Source organism: Pinus tabuliformis, chromosome X, assembly GCF_031772625.1.
Source record: "Pinus tabuliformis cultivar Carrire ecotype Pingquan chromosome X, CPIR1, whole genome shotgun sequence".
Classification (NCBI taxonomy): Eukaryota; Viridiplantae; Streptophyta; class Pinopsida; order Pinales; family Pinaceae; genus Pinus; species Pinus tabuliformis.
In genome coordinates this window covers 70,597,604-70,617,861 of record NC_142308.1, presented here as the reverse complement: position 1 = coordinate 70,617,861, position 20,258 = coordinate 70,597,604, and the positions used below count along the sequence as shown (strand labels likewise).

At 35.7% G+C, this 20,258-nt stretch overlaps 1 protein-coding gene across 1 annotated transcript; it reads left to right on the top strand.

Annotated features, from left to right (window-relative positions):
- The first annotated feature begins 326 nt into the window (after positions 1 to 326).
- LOC149138373 (cationic peroxidase 1-like) lies at positions 327 to 16,578 on the top strand. Its single transcript, XM_089450349.1, has 3 exons — positions 327 to 392; positions 15,906 to 16,071; positions 16,182 to 16,578. The coding sequence occupies exons 1-3, from the start codon at positions 327 to 329 to the stop codon at positions 16,565 to 16,567; spliced, it is 618 nt and encodes a 205-aa protein (XP_089306475.1). The 3' UTR covers positions 16,568 to 16,578.
- Positions 16,579 to 20,258: the final 3,680 nt, after the last annotated feature.

Here is a 20,258-nt window from a genome sequence, read left to right as displayed (position 1 = left end):
AAAATGAAAAAGGGCTAACATACGAAGGCGGGACCCACGCTCTAGAAAACCGACGGTTTTAATCAGGGCGCCCTTGAACGGTAAGCGGTTTTGGAGGAAAGTGGAGCGATCCCACTCAATGATCGACGCGTGGTAGTAGAGGTGAGAGAAAAACCACTGTTGATCATGTGCTATCGGTCGAGAAAGTCAACCGCGCTCGACATGCGTATGATGTTGGATCTGGAGGAGCCCAGATCGGACGATTGAGATTGCACCCGATAGAATGAAGCGGAATCGACAGGGAATTAAGCCGCGATTTAAGGGGATTTGGAATCCGTTTGACCACCATGGTGGAGAAAGAACGTATCCATGGCATAACCGAAGAAACGAACCGACAGAGTGTGCTGGCACCAGTTAGATGGGGACACGTGGCTACTTCCCGAGCATTCATGCTGACGCTGAACAGGGAACTCCAAGCACACAGGTGGTAGGCGAATCGACGTAGGTGGGAGAGGAACCAAACATGCATAGAGATTGAATGGCTAAATCCATGAACAGAGACAGTTGAATTGAGAGAGGACGAATAGAGAGGAGTCCAAGCAACCAAGAGAGATAGTGAACAGTGAACCCTGAGAGGAGGACTAAACACAAAGAATAGTAAAGCCAAGTAGAGGAGACAGAGGGATGAGTTGACCACTGGCAGCATCGAGCACCAGAGAGCTTGAAGATTCAAGCCTTCGCATAGAGGAATCTGTCTGGATTGAGCATCACAGTTGGCTCTTTCCACTGTAGACCAAGGGCCACAGAGCTAGTAGGAAAGAAAAAGAGTCTGTGAACTCTGAGGGGCTTGGGAATCCAAGAACCACCCTACCAAGCAAAATCTGCTTTAGGGGAACTCACATTGAGTCCCTGTATTGTAATTTTTCTGCTGTCTTTCCACGTATTTTCTATGTATTGGCAATCTGATCGATCAATTTCTTAAATAACACAAAACACACGCCATCACATGAGTCTGTAATACCTTTTGTTTTAATAACTCTTTAACTGATGGCACTCATAGGGTGATTATCAGATCAAGTGGTATCAGAGCTCTAGGCTGTAAGGTTAGACAAGCTTGTGTTGGTTTAGCTGTGAATGCTGACTAGATCAAAGCTCAAATTAGGGGAAGGAGAGTTGGTGAAAACTAATCCTGAAATTGAGAGAGTCTATTCTCGGAAGACAATGTCAGAGGAAGGTTCTATAGGGCCAGACCCTCAATTCATAGAAAGTTTCCTAGCTATAAAGTCTATGGTAGAGGAAATGTATAGGGACTTTAGAAAGCATAAGGATGAATATTCATCAGGCTCTAAGCAAAATAAAGAAGAAGATGAATCTCATTCCCATGACCACTCCAAAGGAAAGGGGAAAGAGGAAAGCTTTCTCACACCTCCTAATAGCCCTGTGCATAATAAGAAAGCATCTTTGATTAAGTTAGATGTTAAATTTGATTTGCCTATATATGATGGAGAGATAAATGTTGAGAAGTTGGACAATTGGATTAGACAAATTGATGTGTATTGCAGGGTACAAAACATAGACTAAGACAGAGTAAGATTCAGTTGGCAAGCCTATGCCTAGGAGGCACTGCCTTGGTTTGGTGGGAAGGTAGAACCCAAGCTGATATGAAGAAGCATGGTAAGACCATCTCTATCTGGAGTGAATTTGTGGCTATAATAAAAAAGCAGTTCTATCCATTGGCCTACATGCAACAAGCCATGATGAGTTGGAAAACTCTTTGGCAGCTGAAAGGGCAAAGTGTACAAGCGTATACTCAAGAATTCAGAAAGAGAGCATTGATGTTGGGTATCTCATTAGACTCACCAGAGACTCTTTTAAAGTACATTGGTGGTCTACACAGCTACATGAGGCATACCATCCTCATGTTTAATCCCACTACTATAGATGAGGTATCTATACAAGCTACTCATGTAGAAGTTAGCGGAAAGAATGGAAATCCAGAAGTTGGGGGACCATTCCAACCCACTATAAGCAAGAGAAATGAGAAAAGGAAGCAGAAGTGGAAAGCAAGGAAGGCTAACACTACACAAAGAGGCAAAGCTTCATGCACTCACTGTAAAAAGGAGGGGCACGATGATGAGCACTGTTGGGTTCTGCATCTAGATCTGAGACCTAAGAAGCCCGAGGGCAAGAAGAAGAAGATTGCTACAGCTATTCAGAAAGATTTCGGGTCAGACTCGGGAGATGAAACAATCATTGCAACCACAGGTATAAAAGGTAAGAATTTTGAAGAATCTACTAGTAATTCTACTCAATTTATTATTGATGAAGAACATGAGAGAAAAAGACATGAGCTTTTCCATATTCGAGTTGTTTCCAAAAATCAAAAGATTGATACTTTGTTTGATAGTGGCTCACAAGTAAATCTGATTTCTGAAGCAATTGTAAAGAAATTGGGATTAGAAACTACACCTCATAAGAAACCATACCCATTAGGATGGTTGAATGATAAAGCACAACTACAAGTGACTAGACAGTGTAAACTCAAGTTTTCTTTTGGGTCAGCATTTGTAGATGAGGTTGAGTTAGATGTAATTACTTTAGATATATGTGGAATTGTTTTAGGAAGTCCCTACTTGTATGATAGAAAAGCTATTTTCTATAGAAATGAGAAGAAGTATCTACTTGTTAAAGATGGAATCGAATACTTTGTAAGAGCTCATAAGCTCAAGAATAATTATACTCTCATAAACTCAGAACAGATGAAAAAATGATAAATTCCTACAAAAAGTTCTTACTAATGGTTGTAAAGGAAAGGAAAACTGATAAAACCAATGTATTTGAGGGTTGTAATTTTGATAAGCAAGCTGATATAGAAAAGATTGTTTCTGAGTATGATGTCTTGTTTCAAGAACCTCAAGATCTGCCACCCAAAAAGGGAATAGTACATGATATTATTTTGCAGCAAGATGTTCCTTTGCCTAACGGGATGTACAGGTTATCTTCTTTAGAGAATGTTGAAATCAAGAAGCAGGTGCAAGAGTTTCTCGAGAAAGGGTTCATCAGGCCTAGCACATCACCATGTGGGTCACCAATCATTTTGGTGAGAAAGAAATATGGCTCGCGAACAATGTGCATTGACTACCGAGCACTAAATAAGATAACAATAAAAAATCGTTATCCCCTTCCTCGCATAGATGATATTTTAGATCAATTGAAGGAAGCTGTTTATTTCACCAAGCTAGATTTGCACAGTGGATACCATCGGGTCAGAGTTGCAGAGCAAGATGCATGGAAGACTGCTTTCAAAACAAAGCAGGGATTGTATGAATGGATGGTTATGCCTTTTGGCTTGACCAATGCCCTGCTACTTTCATGAGATTAATGAACGATGTAATCAGACCTTTTCTTGACGATTTTGTTATTGTGTATCTAAATGACATTCTGATTTTTAGTAAAATGTGGGAAGAACATTTAAAGCATGTTAAGCAGACATTAGATGTTTTGAAAAGAGAAAAACTTTATGTTAAACTCTCCAAATGTGAATTTGGCAAAACCTCTCTAAATTATTTGGGTCATATAGTTGGGGGAGGTGAATTGAAAATAGATCCCTCTAAAGTGGTAGTCATCATGAACTGGCCTAAACCCAAGTTTGCTACAGAAGTGAGAAGCTTCTTAGGAGTAGCGCAATATTGGAGGAAGTTCATTTCAAATTTTTCCTCAATTGCAGCCCCCTTACATGCTTTGACAGGATTGAACAAGGTGTTTCAGTGGGGAGGCAAACAGCAGAAAGCCTTCGACACCTTGAAAGAAAAGATTAGTACAACACCTATACTAGCACTGTCAGATCTACAAAGACCATTTGAGATCCAAACTGATGCCAGTGACTATGCCATGGGAGCAGTGTTGACACAACACGGTAAACCCATATGTTATCATTCTGAGACTTTTGATCCTACAATAGTTAACTATCCTACCTATGATAAAGAATTTTATGCATTAGTTCAGAGTGTGAAAAAGTGGAAACATTACTTAATAGGAAAAGAAACAGTAATACACACTGATCATCAGCCACTTCAATATCTACACTCCCAAACTAAGTTGCAACAGTCAAGACATTACAGATGGATGGGTTTTCTACAACAATTTCATTTAGTCATCAGATATAAAAAGGGCATACATAACAAGGTTGCATATATGTTATCGAGACCCATTATAAATGCATCTACCATACTTAAGCATAACTCTGTGCTGCATGAAAGCTACATAGAACAGTATGCTCAGGACATGGACTTTAAAGATGTATATGCAACTTTGAGTCAACGCAAAAGAGTAGAAGAATTGGACTATCATGTGAAGGATAGACTCCTATATCATTGTGGGAAACTCTACATTCCACAAACTGAGAGAGTAAAGATAATTAGGGAAGCACATACTTCTCTGATATCAGGTTACTTTGGGGTAAGTAAAATAGTTGCACAGCTGCAAAGGTTCTGCTATTGGCCGAAAATGAATGAGACGGTTTCTAGATATGTAAAGGGATCTGCTATGTGTGCTAAAAGCAAGCCCAGTAACAGAAAACTAGGCTTATACACTCCATTACTAGTTCCTTCTCACCCTTGGGAAATCATTTCCATGGATTTTGTTAGAGGACTGCCTAAATCTAGGAAAGGTCATGATTATCTGTATGTTGTTGTGGATAGGTTCAGCAAAATGTTTATTTTGATACCCTGTAGTAAACAGATTACAACTGAACAAACTGCAAAATTATTCTTTGAGCATGTATGGGTTCATTTCGGATTACCCACTTCTATTGTATCTGATCGAGACACCTGATTTGTGGGGAAGTTTTGGTCAAGTTTGTGGGAACTAATGGACACCAAGTTAAAGAAAAGCACATGTTTTCATCCACAAATAGATGGCCAGACAGAAGTAGTTAATAGGACGGTGATCCAGTTACTAATAGGATATTGCAACAAACATCCTAAGCTTTGTGATGAGCACTTGTGCTATGTCCAACATGCTTACAATAGAGCCAAACACTCTTCTACACAGAGATCTCCTTTTGAGACCTGTTTTGGTTTCATACCGAGGTCTCCATTGGATTTTGTCTTTGGTAAAGATACCATGGTTGATAGACATACTGATGTGGACAGGGCAACTAGGTTCATTAAACAAATCCAGGAGATCCACAAGGCAGTATAGGAATAGCTGGAAAAGAGCCAGGCCAAGCACAAGGCTAGGCATGATAAGCATCAGATGGAGCATATTTTTCAAGTTGGAGACTAAGTCTGGCTGTATATCAGCAAGGACAGGATGCAAGGTGAAGGTAAGGAGCTAAAACCTATCAGGTATGGATCCTTCAAGATACTTGAGAAGATTGATGAAAATGTTTTTCGCCTTGATCTACCAGCTTACATGCACATCTACTTAGTTGTGAACGTAGATTGCTTGAGGTTGTTTGAACCTTCAATGATTGAGGACCGTGAAGAGCAGAGTCAATTACCTTCTGTTGACGACTTGCTACCTGAATATCTTAATGAGTTGTAGGAAGATACAGTACTAGACAGGAAGGTAAGGATGAAACGCAGTGGACAAGTGGAGTACCTCAGGATTGGGCTTAAAGGTTCGAAATCGAGCAGTGCGAAGTGGATTGGGATTGGACAAGTGAGACAACAGTTTCCTCACTTAGTCGATGCTTGAATAAAACCAACTTTTGGTGGTCCAAAAGATTTTTCAGTAGGGAGGTCGTGATCTAAATCGGATCCATAAATGACTGTCAAAGAACCGTGACTAAATTAGGTCAAACAAATCTTGAATGAAATCCAAAACAGTAACTGAAAACACCCTGAACCAGTGGCCATGGTAGCTGGCATGGAACAACGAGGACCTCGGTCAAAGCGCGCTGACCGAGGCCCATGGAGACTGCGCAGGAGGTCGATGTAGCCCCTGGGAGCCCCAGAACGGGAAAAGGAGCTGATTTTAATCACGCATCGCTGGGCAAACAGGGACAAAATGGAGGGGTCTTAAGCCCTTGGTCACGTTGGGAGCCATAGGACCGTGGGCAGAAAAAGGAAAAGGGGCTAATGTATGAAGGTCGGACCGGCGCTCTGGAAAACTGATGGTTTTGATCAGGGCGCCCTTGAACGGTAAGTGGTTTTAGAGGAAAGCGGAGCGATCCCACTCAATGATCGACACGTGGCAGCGGAGGTGAGAGAAAAATTGTCGTTGATCGCGCACTGTCGGTCGAGCAAGTCAACCGTGCTTGATGTGCGTATGAAGTTGGATCTGGAGGAGCCCAGATCGGACGACTGAGATTGCGCCCAATAGAAAGAAGCGGAATTGACAGGGAATTAAGCCACGATTTAAGGGGATTAGGAATCCATTTGACCGCCACGGTGGAGAAAGAACGTATCCATGGCATAACCGAAAAGACAAACCAACGGAGTGTGCTGGCACCAGTTAGATGGGGACACGTGGCTACTTCCCGAGCGTTCATGCTGACACTGAATAGGGAACTCCAAGCACACAGGTGGTAGGTGAATCGACGTAGGCGGGGGAGGAACCGAACAGGCATAGAGATTGAATGCTAAATCCATGAACATAGACAGTTGAATTGAGAGAGGAAGAATAGAGAGGAGTCCAAGCGACCAAGAGAGATAGTGAATAGTGAACCCTGAGAGGAGGACTGGACACATAGAACAGTAAAGCCAAGAAGAGGAGACAGAGGGCCGAGCTGACCACTGGTAGCATCGAGCGCTAGAGATCTTGAAGATTTAAGCCTTCCTATTGAGGAATCTGTTCGGATTTAGCATCAGAGTTGGCTCTTTCCACTGTAGACCATGGGTCACAAAGCTAGTAGGAAAGAAAAAGAGTCCGTGAACTCCGAGTGGCTTGGGGAATCCAAGAACCACCCTACCAAGCAAAATATACTTTAGGGGAACTCACATTGAGTCCTTGTATTGTAATTTCTTTGTTGTAAGACACAATAAAACAAGGCCACCACTGAAGCTGGACCGAAGACGTAGCCTTGGAGGATAGGGTTAACTCCTTATTAAAAATTGTTTGTGTCTTTGTGTTGCTTACTGTATTTCTCTGCTATCTTTCCACTTATTTTCTATGTATTGGCAATTTGATCGATCTGTTGCTTAAATAACACAAAACACACACCATCACATGAGTCTGTAATACCTTTTGTTTTAACAACTATTTAACTGATGGCACTCATAGGGTGATTATCAGATCACCATACTCAGATGAAATGCAACATATAAACCAATACTACAAATAGAGACCATCCAAGATGAAGTGTAACATAGAGACCCTATGCATAAGTCCAATGCAGAGATCATACTCTAAGGCATAAATAGATACATATTGAGAGGCATATGCAAAGACAAACAAATGAATCCATGGAAAACAAACATACAAGAAAAGGACAAGTGATTGAAATGTGGTACCATTGTAGAAATATACTCAAAAATCATTCCACTTTGTATAAGCTACAAACAACGCAGAGTTATCATCACAAGGGGAGATAGAACAAAATATACAAAACTATATCTTAGAGATAATAAATAAAGTGATTACCCTCAAACAATGGTAGAAAATGCACAAAATAAATATCAATGATATCAAGGCCAACTATTTAATTATCTAAGTGTATGGAGTGGGCACTCAATGGAGTAACATTAGTCATAACGTAGAGAATCCAAAATGTAATCCAACAAATGGACAAAGGTATGCCAGGTAACAAATATTCTATATGGAAAGATGAATGCTGGGTGATAGAGGTGCTAGATGGACATAGGTCGTGCTAGGTGATAGAGGCTAGAGAATTCTAATGATAAAATAATTTTCTAGAGAATTTGTAACAATTACACAGACATAGACTCAAGTGGATCTCCCTATGAACATAGTGAAAAAAGTTTAATGTGTAAGGCACCAATGAAATATGACAGAGGATGTCTTAAGGAATTAGAATAGATGAATTGGACCAAAAATGCTTAATTTTGACCATGACATATGTAAGAAGTTGTGTACTTCATAATTCATTCCAAAAATTGATAGAATATACATTAAAAGTGACAATTCAAACTTGATATGCAAAGGATGTAGTGAGTTGAAGTGTTAATGGTTATTATAGTGCACCAAAAACAAGAGAATTTGGTGTTCTCAGACCAAACTTGATTTGTTGAAGAAGATGGCTGTGCATTAGAGGGCAGATGAAATTCGATTCACTCAAACCAAAAAGGATTCCTGACAAGAGATAAAAGTTAATAGTGATGTTAATAAAGCACGAACAAGCCATGATCATAGTATCCAATGAATTGATTTTGTTCATACAATTATGTAATTTATTGTTTGATAAAGACTAATCCAAAAGAGAAATTCTTAGGTGTATAGTTGTGCAAAGGATAAGATGAATGCCTAGGTTAGCTCAATAGTTATGTTAGCGTTGATAATAATATTGTATGGTTTGGTATCAAATTGGTTAAACTGTCAGTGACCTTTCTATACACAAACCCATAACCAAGTATGTTGGTGACCTTTCATAAGGAAGGCTCTAGCGAACATAGTCATTGAATGAAGAACACAAGACAAAATAAATATATACTACAAGAGCGTGATCTTAATCTCAGAACTTGTTCTTGATGGAACAATGATTTATATTGAAGAAATTCTTTGAAACTACAAATTCATAAGAATGGGGAATTCGGTCAGCCTTATACCATTATGAAATGGTAGTAGTGTTTGGAATGGTATCCTTCAAATCAATATCAAGATTAATATAATAAAAATGTGTGAATGGTATTTGTCTCTTCCATACAAAAAAAAATATTATTTTCAAATGATAATGAACTCATGTAGGCTAGAGGCATGATCAATCTAGCACAAATCATATGCCTTCATTACACATTGAGAATTAAATAAGTAATTATCGGGAGAAATATAATAGACAACTTATTTTTTTATTTTCATATTTTAGAAAAAAAGTTGTTTCTATACTTATGGTTGGTCTCTCAACTCCACATAGTATGAGCCATTTTCCAATACATTTTCCATGCATTCTGGAACTTAGTATGCTATTTTCTCTCTCGCCTCTAGTTTAAAAGCTTTTTTTCAAATTATCTTTGGGAGTTTTGAGATAAATTAGTCCCTTGAAGCACTATACAATAAGCTCATGGATGATTATTAATTTACATTCTATGCCAAAAGAATTATGAAATTTTTTCCACATTTGGTTTCAAACTATGTCTAAAACCCTTGTTGAAGATGAAAGGGAGGTAAGCACAAACAAGAACCCATTTCCATTAATGTCAAATGGGGAGGTAGGAAGATAATAGGATAAATTCTCAAGAAAGTAAGGAGACATAAGGAGGAAGAACAAAAAGAGGACAATAACAGTGTTTCCGTTAATGCCAAAGGGGAGAATGTTGGTAACGTGGAGTCTGTAATTTTACCATTGATGTCAAATGGTTATGTTGATGTCATTTGAATACATAAGTATGATTACATGCTGACACAAGGCTAATTACATCAAGACACATGAAGGTTTATTGCAATGGTTATGCTGATTACATGAAGACACAAGGATGATTACCTGAAGACTCAAGGTTGATTCCACGAAGACTCAAGGCTAATTAAAGTGATGTGATGTGAAAATGTTGATTATTATATCTTAATAATTCTAATTGTTGATTGTCCATGAAATTAAAATCCATAAAATCCAAGAAATGAAATCCAAGAATAACCATGTTGTAGATGTTGAAGACATTTCAGAAGAATGTTTGAAGTCATTAAAAAAGTAGCTAGTAAAAATATGAAAGAATAAAATAAAATAAAATAACTTTTATCTTATGCAATCATTGTTTTTGGACTACACTTCTGAAGTTTTGTAAGCAATCCGTGGAGTATTTAGCATGACTTGAGTTACAAATTTGGAAATGAAGAGGAATATTGTGAAAAACCTTAGAATACAAAGTGATAACTTTTCAATTCGAACCCCTGCATGGAATACAAACATTCATAGAGGTTTGTATATAAAATATGTCATTTTGAATGAAAAATATGCTAGTTCAACCTAAATTTTAAGAGAATGAGAGAGAATTTATAAATAACTTGGTAAGGAGAAAAAGAAGAGGAGGAACATACGAAAATCAAAATTGAGAAAGAGAAGTAGAGAATAGAAGCTACAAAACAAAGGATAGAAATAGAGTTTTGGGCAAAGAAAAGTGACCAGTTGACCAGTAACATTAATTTGTAATTTGAGCAGGGGATTTTAGTTTCCTTTTAGGTAGTGGCCTGAAAAAGAGCAGGTTCGAGCCTATAAAAAAGGAAGTAGGAGCTTCCTAGAATTTTGGAGTTTGCAGAAGAAATTTGACGTAGTAACCTCCTATGGGTAGAAGTCTATAAAAAGCCTGATGTAGAAAGAGGAGTAGGAGCTTGCCTTCACATCACTTCAACCAAAATTCATGGTTTTTCCTTTATGGTTTTTTCACTTATGTATGGTGTTCTATTGTGTTGAATTTTGAATGTGTTTCTTGTGTGAGTGCCTTTGAATTCTTTGGTATATGTTGAATACATATGGCACTCTGATAAATGCAAAAGAAAATTTTAGAAGCTAACAAATTAAATTGATTTTGATCATTTAGAAGAAACAATTAATGATTCATCCCCCATTTGAGTAATTTTCAAGTATGCATTACAAGGAAGGCTTGATATCACCCTCCATCTCACAAGAAAATCCTCCTACCACTACTACTCCCTTTGTTATACTAGTCCTACTCTTGTTGGATACAAGTTGTATAATAACAAAATCAACCAATATTTCATCAAATATTCATCAATCCAAGAATACTAATCTCGAAGCTCCTAATTGAGTCTATACAAAGCCTTCTTTTATCTACAATTGTGAGTCTCTCTCTCATGTACCTCACATTGCTAATGTTTCTTTATGTTCACTTCTTCCTCAATCACTCCATTAAGGAAAGTAGTTTTCACATTCATCTAATGTGATTTCTAACTCATAGTGGAATCAATATTTATAGAAGTGTACTTAGAAAGCAGAGCAAATGTTTCATAATAGTTCTCTTCCTCTTTATGGGAGAACCCTCTTGCCATGAATATCACCTTGTACTTCTCTATGTTTCCATATACCGCATGCTTGATCTTGTAGATCCACTTGGAGGTCACCACCGGCTTCCCTTCAAGTCTCAACATAATTTTTCATACATCTTCTTCATGATGGGCTAATATTCCTACTTGTAAACTACCTAATTGCTTGTTCCTTCTAAACTAGAAGCTTTTCCAGTCATCTGGTATGGTTCCTTACGTGAGGACAATTTCTCCCCCTCAAACATAAATCTCTCTAGTTAAGTTTAAGATTGGTCTTGTGAGAATCCTCTTGCCACAAATGTTTCTTAATTATTCTCAATGCTTCCATCTTCTTTCATAATCATAGCCTTGGCAACTTTCACCGCATACCTGCAAACCTCACTACGAGGTCATGGAAGAATTGATTATGACCAAGAAAAAGAAGCAAAGGCAATAGGCTAACTAATAAAAAAGTAATAGTAAGGAAGATAGATATAAAGTACTTATAATTTGAGTATTGTAGGGATTTTCATCTCCCTCTTTATTTTTATCTATTTGTAGAAACCATTGGAATTCAAGCATATCCTTGTTTTCATCATCATTTGTTCTGTCATATTTTGATTTATTTTATTGTGAATACTCATCATCATTAATGTCTACTGCTAAAGCATGTTTCTTTCCTTTCCTCTTTTTATCATTCTTCCCTTAAGGAGACTTGTTTTTATAGTGACCAAACTTGTGACAATGGAAACATTCAATGCCCTTCTTGTTTTGATATTGAACGAGAGAAAAGCTTCTACTTATATTTCTCTTCTGAAATTTAACAAACTTTCTTCCTCCTTTACCATTCTTAAAATGAATTGCAAATGTTAAGGACTCACTATCTTGAGGTTTGTGAATCTTTCCTTTTGATATTAGCCTAAACTCCCCTTGGGTATAAGAAAACCATAGTTGATCAAACGTTGGTATATTTGTTTTGGTACAAAATAATCCCATGAATCTTGAAACCATTAAGAGTTGTAGTCACAAGTTCTAATTCATCAATATTTTCCCTAATGGCCTATATATGATCTCTTAATTGAGAGGTCCTCATTAAGTAATAAGCCACAATATATGATATATTCATTTGAATATTACGAAGCTAATTCCTAATGTCATTTTATGGTCATTGTTGTTAATTGTATACAAGCCTTCTAGGGTAGCATATATTTGATTTGAAGTCATCATCCCTGAAACAAAATGAATGAAGTGGTCTTTGATGGATTCAACAAGAATCCTCTTTCCCTTGGTTTCCATTCCCTTTTGTTTGAATTTCCCTCATTATCTTAAGGTTTAGTAATTATACCTTCCACATATTCCATGACATCATTCTCTTCAAGAATGAGATCTATTATGGTCTTCCAAACTCTAAAATTTATTTTACCCTCTATCATATATTCAGGCTTGATAAAGGGAGCCATCTCGCCAAGAGTCTAGTCACATATTGAATTGTAAAATAGGTGTTTTCAAAGGTGATATTTACTAGCCTTTCTTCACCAAATCTCTGAACCCACGTTGATTTTCTAGTGCTACTTTAGACAAGGACAATTTTCTGCCTTTGATAATTACTTCCAATGATATAAATCTTACTTTAGCACATTTGAGAACATCATTAAGCAATTACACTCAAAATATTCAATAGTAGATGCAACAGAAGTAGTAAAGATCATAGTAGAAAGACAATGCCTAATAGACACTAAAAATTCTCAACTAGGAAACCAAACTTAAGAGAAAACCAAAAAATATCTTCTATGAGAAATTGTTCAATTTAGCAAAAATACAATTTGATTTTTTCTGTTAAGCTTGGTCAAACATACCACGCAACCCAATTGAAGTCAAATTTGGTCAAACTAGCCTTGATTTGACATCATGTGACTCTGTTCAATTTTGGTCAAATAGGTTGAATTTTAGCCTCTTGCTATTGTCCAGAAGTTTAGTCAAAATACCCAGAAACTCGATCAAGTTGCCTAGTCAAGGTTCGGTCAAAGCTATCTAGAATTTGCAACAACAAAATATCTGTCAAATTGTAGTCAAGGATACTACCTGAAACTTGGTCAAACTTGACAAAAAATCTTCATTAATTTCCCAAAATATATTAGTCCACTGCGTTAGAAAATATTGGTCAACTACCTCAAAGATTTGGTCAAACAAAGCCACAGAAAATTTGGTCAAATAGAGTCTTAGGAGATTGAGACAAACACGTTGGAAATTCAATGAAATAGTGCCTCGGAGGATTTGATCAAACACCTCGAAAATTCATTCAAACAGTGGTAAATGCTAGTCAAAATTATTTGTTCTTCTTCTCCCTCTCTCCTTTGCATGTGTGAGCAAATTATTATAATATGATTCTTTTTGTGTGAACTAAATTGGTTTCCAAATGAGTAAGGTCAACTGTCAATATATAGTAGTCAAATCAAGTTTGTTTTGACCAAGGGTCAAACCATTTAGCTATGGGGCCAACCTTTGTTTAGAGCCTACATGAGCTTCCAAAATAATAGATTTTTTTCCTTTGATTAGGCTGACTTGAACACTCATAGTAGCTAACAAAAACCAACATTCTGGCAGTGAGAAAAGCACACCAAAAGTGGAGTTGTTTGAAATTGTTGTTTCTTGAGATTATATCACTCTTCCCAAAATCTCATTTAAGAAAACGACATTGTTGAAAAATAGAGGCCATTTTCAAAAACCCTAGCTAGATCCGTTAAACTGGAGAAGATTATAGTGAAAAAACTTTTGCTCCTAATTTTATAGTGATTTGGCCTTCGGCTGTCATTTAACCTGAATCCACTTCATCACATCCCACTCCTTGCCAAATGGCAATATATTTACAAATTAAGACATGATCTTTCATGTGTTAATGATATCCTTCTAATCTATTGTGAGATAACATAAACTTAGGGTTTACTATCGCTTTTGGTAAACACCTCACTTTTAAGGCAAGAATGACATTGTGCACCAAACACTAGGTTTTCACTCTTCCCTTTGAAGCGAGAATGACATTTCACACCAAACACGAGATTTTTCACTCTTATAGGCATTTTCCACATAAGTTCCCACATCCCGTGCAGTATGTTGGGGAGAACTAATTATAAGATTTCTATAAAAGATGCTTAGCCGCTCTACTCATGCAACTAATCAATTCCACCTATGTATAATATCAACAAGTAACATAAAGTTTCTCAAAATCCTAACCCTAACGTCACTCCCTTCAAGTATTTACTCAATATTTTAATTTTATTAGTTTATAATAAATAAATTAATATTTTAATCATCACATATATTCCACAAATATTACTTACTTAAATATTATAATTCAGTAAGTATGTTAATTATTTTATTATTTTATTTCCTAAAATTAATGTTAATTATTTTATTTCTTAAAATCAAATGTGTATTTGTGAAGTCTTGTTGAAGCTCTCTCTATATATTGAATTTTTAAATTGCAGTCTACATTTTACAGAGATAAGTGTGAACGGCGTATACCTCCTTTTGTGGCTCAGAGTGTTAGCGAAGGAAAGTACGTTATTTTCCGTCTGATTTGGAGATGTTATTGACTTTGCGATCTATCGGATACACTTACGTGTTATTACATCTAATTTTTAAATTGCTCGGCAAGAGGATGATGTCGACATGATGGGATTCCAGGAACGACATGGTTGACCTAGTAGTAGATTTTCTCCCACAAAATACATAGAAGTCTCACATCATCCTTTCTATGAAGTTTCTCATGTATTTCCCAACCTTTAGCAACATCACATGAAGAGGTAATTTTTTCTGAGAGGTTCCAGATGTTGATGCTTTTTTGGTCGGCCTGATCGCGTATGGCAGATCGGTCCCACTTTCCACGAATTTACGCGTTGGGAACCGAATAATCGTAGGGATCCAGAGTTCGACCTTTTCACAAAGTAAGCAGAAAGAAGCTTGAAAAATAAACGGTGCCTGCAGTGTTTAAGGTACGCGTTAATGTCGGTGTCCCTCCAACTGCAACTCTACGGGCTGAATCCCTGCAACTATAAATACCATTCAAATGCGCCCAAGTTTTTATTGCATTGCACTGCGTTCCATTTTTTTCGATTTCACTGCATTTCATTTCTTCGAATCAGCAATAACGGCAACCATGTCGAATCAGCAATAAACATAAGACTAGAGCAGATTCTCATTTCCACCATATTCTGAAAATAAACCAATAAAAATGAAATAAAAAAATTAGTGTCGCTCTCAGCTCTGTCATATTCCTAAATCCCTATCTGAAATAACATTACTCTTTTTTTTCAATTATAGTGAATCTGTAACTCTTTCCACTCATCTAAGGGAGGCTGGTGAGAGGCTGGTGGTATACATTTTACTATCTTAATTCACATTCATAGAGATAATTTAAATTCAACTAGGAAATTGTGTCTTGAATTTATAAGTCACTACAAATTTAAAAAATATCTCAAAAAATTAAAAAAAATCAATTATCTAACCCCTCTTCTAACCGTCAGAATTCAAGATATTCCCATAATCTAGCATGCGTGATCATTTATATGAATGGTCAACCTGGTGATTGAATGAATATCCTCTACATAGCTTACGTTGGTACCTGGAAAAGTTTCCTTCATTCAGAAATATGTAACGAGATATCTAATTGTGGTTAATGGTTTATTTTGTCGAAATTTTCTGCACATTCTACACGTATTGTCTGCACTCTACACTCATAGAAAAAATTGACCATCGTTCTGTTCGTGTGCGTAGAGAAATATTTCTTAAGGGAAGTGTTAATTAGATGTGATCATCAATTTTGTTGATCGCAGTTGGGAGGCCGAACATGGACAGTGATTCTTGGAAGGAGAAACTCCAGGACTGCCAGCCTAAGTGCTGCAAACACCAACATTCCGGCTCCCACTTCCAACCTTAGCGCTCTCATCTCATCTTTTCAAGCTAAGGGTCTTTCAACTAAGGATATGGTTGCTCTGTCAGGTATATATAATATTTCACAACACACCTCCAATGTTTATATCATGGAGATTGAGCAAGATATGGTCACCATATGATCTGAAATTTTATTTCGCAATATGTTATTGAACTAGGTGCGCATACCATTGGTCAAGCGCGGTGCACAAACTTTAGGACTCGCATCTACAACGAATCCAACATCAACGCGGCATACGCCACTTCCCTCAACACAAACTGCCCGAGTACTGGAATCGACGATAATCTCTCGCCTTTGGACCTCCTTACTCCAACTACTTTTGATAACAACTACTACAGTAATCTCAGAAGCCAAAAGGGACTTCTCCACTCCGACCAGCAGCTGTATAACGGATGTTCTACAGACTCCATGGTTACCACCTACAGCACCAAACAGAATACCTTTTTCACGGACTTTGCCGCTGCTATGGTGAATATGGGAAACATCAATCCTCTCACAGGCACAAGCGGAGAGATCCGAACAAACTGTAGGAAACCTAACTGATGCCTCCGACGACCAAAGCAAACGTTTACCGCTCTCGTTAGATTATAAGTTTTTTGTAATCACTAGCTAGTTCATCGGGTCAGATTTTTTTTGTAATTACTGTGTAGTTAATGGCCATTTGAATGCGTTTTTCACAAAAATGCACTTCAAGTTAAATATTTGAGCAGCACATCGATCGTATTATTTCTGTTACTATATAGAGATGTAAATTTTTTTAAGAAATCATGAAACATGTGAATTAGTTTTTGGGGGAGAAATGGTTACTTTTCATATAGAGGTCAAAATTCTGAAAAGAATAATACTTCATGCATGGGCAATTATAGAGCTAAATTACAAGAAGATAAATTTTGAAAAGATTAAAAAGTATACTCTGATTGACATATTGCTTCACGTTATCTAAGTTCTTAATGTTGTAGTCTTAAGGAAGTTTCATTCACATTTTGCCAAGTTACTTGAGTAATAAAATAGAAGAGTCTAAAATTAATGGGCACTGATGATATCTCACTAGCATAGATTTATCAGTGTAAAATATATTATGTTATTTTTTATTGTTTAAATTGTATTTTTGAATGTTAAATAGACTATATATAGGATTACATAAAAATTTTTACCATAAAAACTTAATTTTTTTGACTATATATATAGATATATATAGAGTTGATATCGACATAAATTAGTTAACATAGATCTTCAAATAGTTTTTTTAAATCTTTTGTTAAAATATTTTTGAAAAGTATTTGAATCACACATTCACTTGTTTTTTTAATTATAGCCTACATTATTTTTCTATTTAGAACATAATTTTTATTTTTTATCTTTATTTTAAACAATTACAGTTGGAGCTTATAGATCTCCTCATACTATAGTAGGCTGTAGAATGAGCCTCTTAGATCCCCTCATACTATACTAAGCTGTAAAATGATCCTCTCGGCTCAGAAATAAATATTTAAAAAAATATATATTTTTATTTTTATTACAATTAATTTTTTAATTATTAATATTTAATTAGAAAGTTATTTAAAAAAAGTTGAAAGTTAATCTAGTTTTAAAAGCTATCATTTGAATGTGGATAACCTAATTATATTTAGGAACATTGGAAAGAAATGCATAATGATAAAACTAATCTTTTATATCCTTTCGTTAATCTTATAAAGGTTGTCATCATTGTTCTAAGGAATAGCATTTAGGATATATTAAAAGAGTTAAGGGTTTTTTACAATAAGGCTCATTATGATTGGACCAAAAGAAATTATAAATTAATTGTAGTGTAGGAAATTAAAGAAATTTTGTTATTTTTTTTTTATTTTTTTACATTGGTATTGACAAGTTAAAGATATGTTTTTTAAGAAGGAAGTTGTGTTATCATTATTTTAAATGGGATAGTCATTATCTTTCTTAATCTAATGATTGTTTTTATGATGAGTTGTCTCTTTAATATCAAGAAACTAAAAGTTCATAAGGATTTCTTTTCTATAATGAGTATCTTCGGAAGTATTGATTAAAAAAACATTGTCATTGTCAAATCCAAAAATATCACTAGCACTCATTTTATGTGTGACAATGAAAACATAGAGAATGTTACTTTAGACAAATATATTGGACTTGACTTTCATCATATGATTAGTTTGAGCAATACACTTCGAGAAGAGAAATATTTTGTGCTGGTAAGCCTAATAACGAAATTTTGGTTTTGGGATGAAAAAATACCTCTTTTTAACACCATTGTTACTCCTATTATCTTATATCAATGTGTGAAAGATAATTCTTCATTTTCATGACACTTTACTTGTAATATAAATTTCTAAATATAACATAATTGAATGAGAGACATTATTCAAGGAACATCCACAATTTATTAAAATATGGTGTATACGTATGAAATATAGGAAATTTTATTTTCAATATGTAAGTCTCATTGGTCATACAAATAATATCATAACATCCCATGCTAAGCCACTCATACTTGGAAGATCCCTAAATAAGGGGAATGTTTTGAGGATGGTGGGCTTTCTTCTTGGCACTTGATCCTAAGAAGCATCATTTATGGAAAAATGCCCTTTTTCCTCTTATGAACATGGTTAGACCCTAAGACCCATTCTCTGTTCACAACTAAGTTATTAATGACATTTGTAGCACCCTCAGAGTAGAGTGATAACTAATACAGGTTAGACATTGTTGTTCAAGGACTCACCAATTGCACTTGAGCCTAAGAAGAAAGGTTTTGATTTGGATTATATTACTTTATTTCCTTTAAATATGATTAACGGATCAAGAAGTATCCATTATTCTCAATACCTCATAAGAGTGCCCATATTCAATAAAAATGCCATATGTTTCTTAGATACAACTCTTATCATGGTTTCCAATTGTTGTTCATGGATGTTGAGTTAAGGAAGGTTCAAGTAGGGCTTTATGATACTATTCACTAGGAGCAACACACCTTGTAGTAGAGGCTTATGCATAGTTTTTTTAGTGTTATGAGATTGGGAAAGATTTTCAAAAATATCCTCTACTAGAACCTTTGCCATTTGTAGTGAAGGTTCTAACAAATATTTGTTATAACTAAAAAGGGTCAGCGAGCAAGGGTTTTTGTGGAAGTTTTCTTTTTTAGTGTTCGTTCATGTAACATGCACTAGTGGACATTTGAAAAATAAGCCCAAATCCATGCATATGAATATAAACACTTGAATTCATATATTGATTACACACCAAGTCACTCAATTTTTTTTCTACGACATATGGATACTAATATAATGTTTATGCACATTGTTTTATGACATATTGATGCTCATCTAATGTTTATGCACCATTATGTTCATTTTATTTTCAAAATATATGGTTCTTATACACTTAAATACAACATTGGTGCATGTGTTACCATTACATCGCTTCCTCTATGGTTTATATAATTGTATTGGTTCCTATATCACCATATGCACTCGAGGGACATGGAATTTTGAACATTTGTATTGAGATGTTGGCACTATTTTTCATTATCAAGCATTGCTACATATGTGATATTTAAAGCCCTAGGGTGTATAGAACATTTAAAGCTTTGGTCTTAGGAATATACACCATAATATTTTGAAATAATAAATATGTATATTATGTCATTCAAAACAACAGTATTTATAATAATTTTATCATTGGTGCAAAATACCAATAGATAACTGTTAGAATATTTATACACTACGGAGCTTCTAAAGTTCAACTTGGCATAATGCATCTATTAGGTAAAAGTGTATTTCTTTAGTATGCACTAGTTGCATGAATCCAATGGTCAAGATTTATTCTAGACATAGAGTGATATGATAGCACATATTCTCCTAAATATTAATGGCTATTGATCCATGGCTTAGCACCTAATTTTTCCATGATATTTATTTAAAGAGCATTAAGAGTCATGGATCTTGATCAATTGTGAGAAACTCTCTTATATAAATAATTTTCTTTGGTATTAATAAAATTCTCTCAAGTGATAATGTTGACTAGGAATATGGAGTTTTTCCTTGTTAAAGAGTTTTAAACCATGTAAAGGTTCTAGTGTCATTATCTTTGATATGGTTGTATGAATGGATATCGAAGGAATTTCTCTTTCTCTTATATGGAATATCTTTCCTCTCAAGCATGGTATTACAGGTAGTTTGAAGAGGCACTCCCATTGTTGAACAAGATCTTGAGCTTGGGTTGC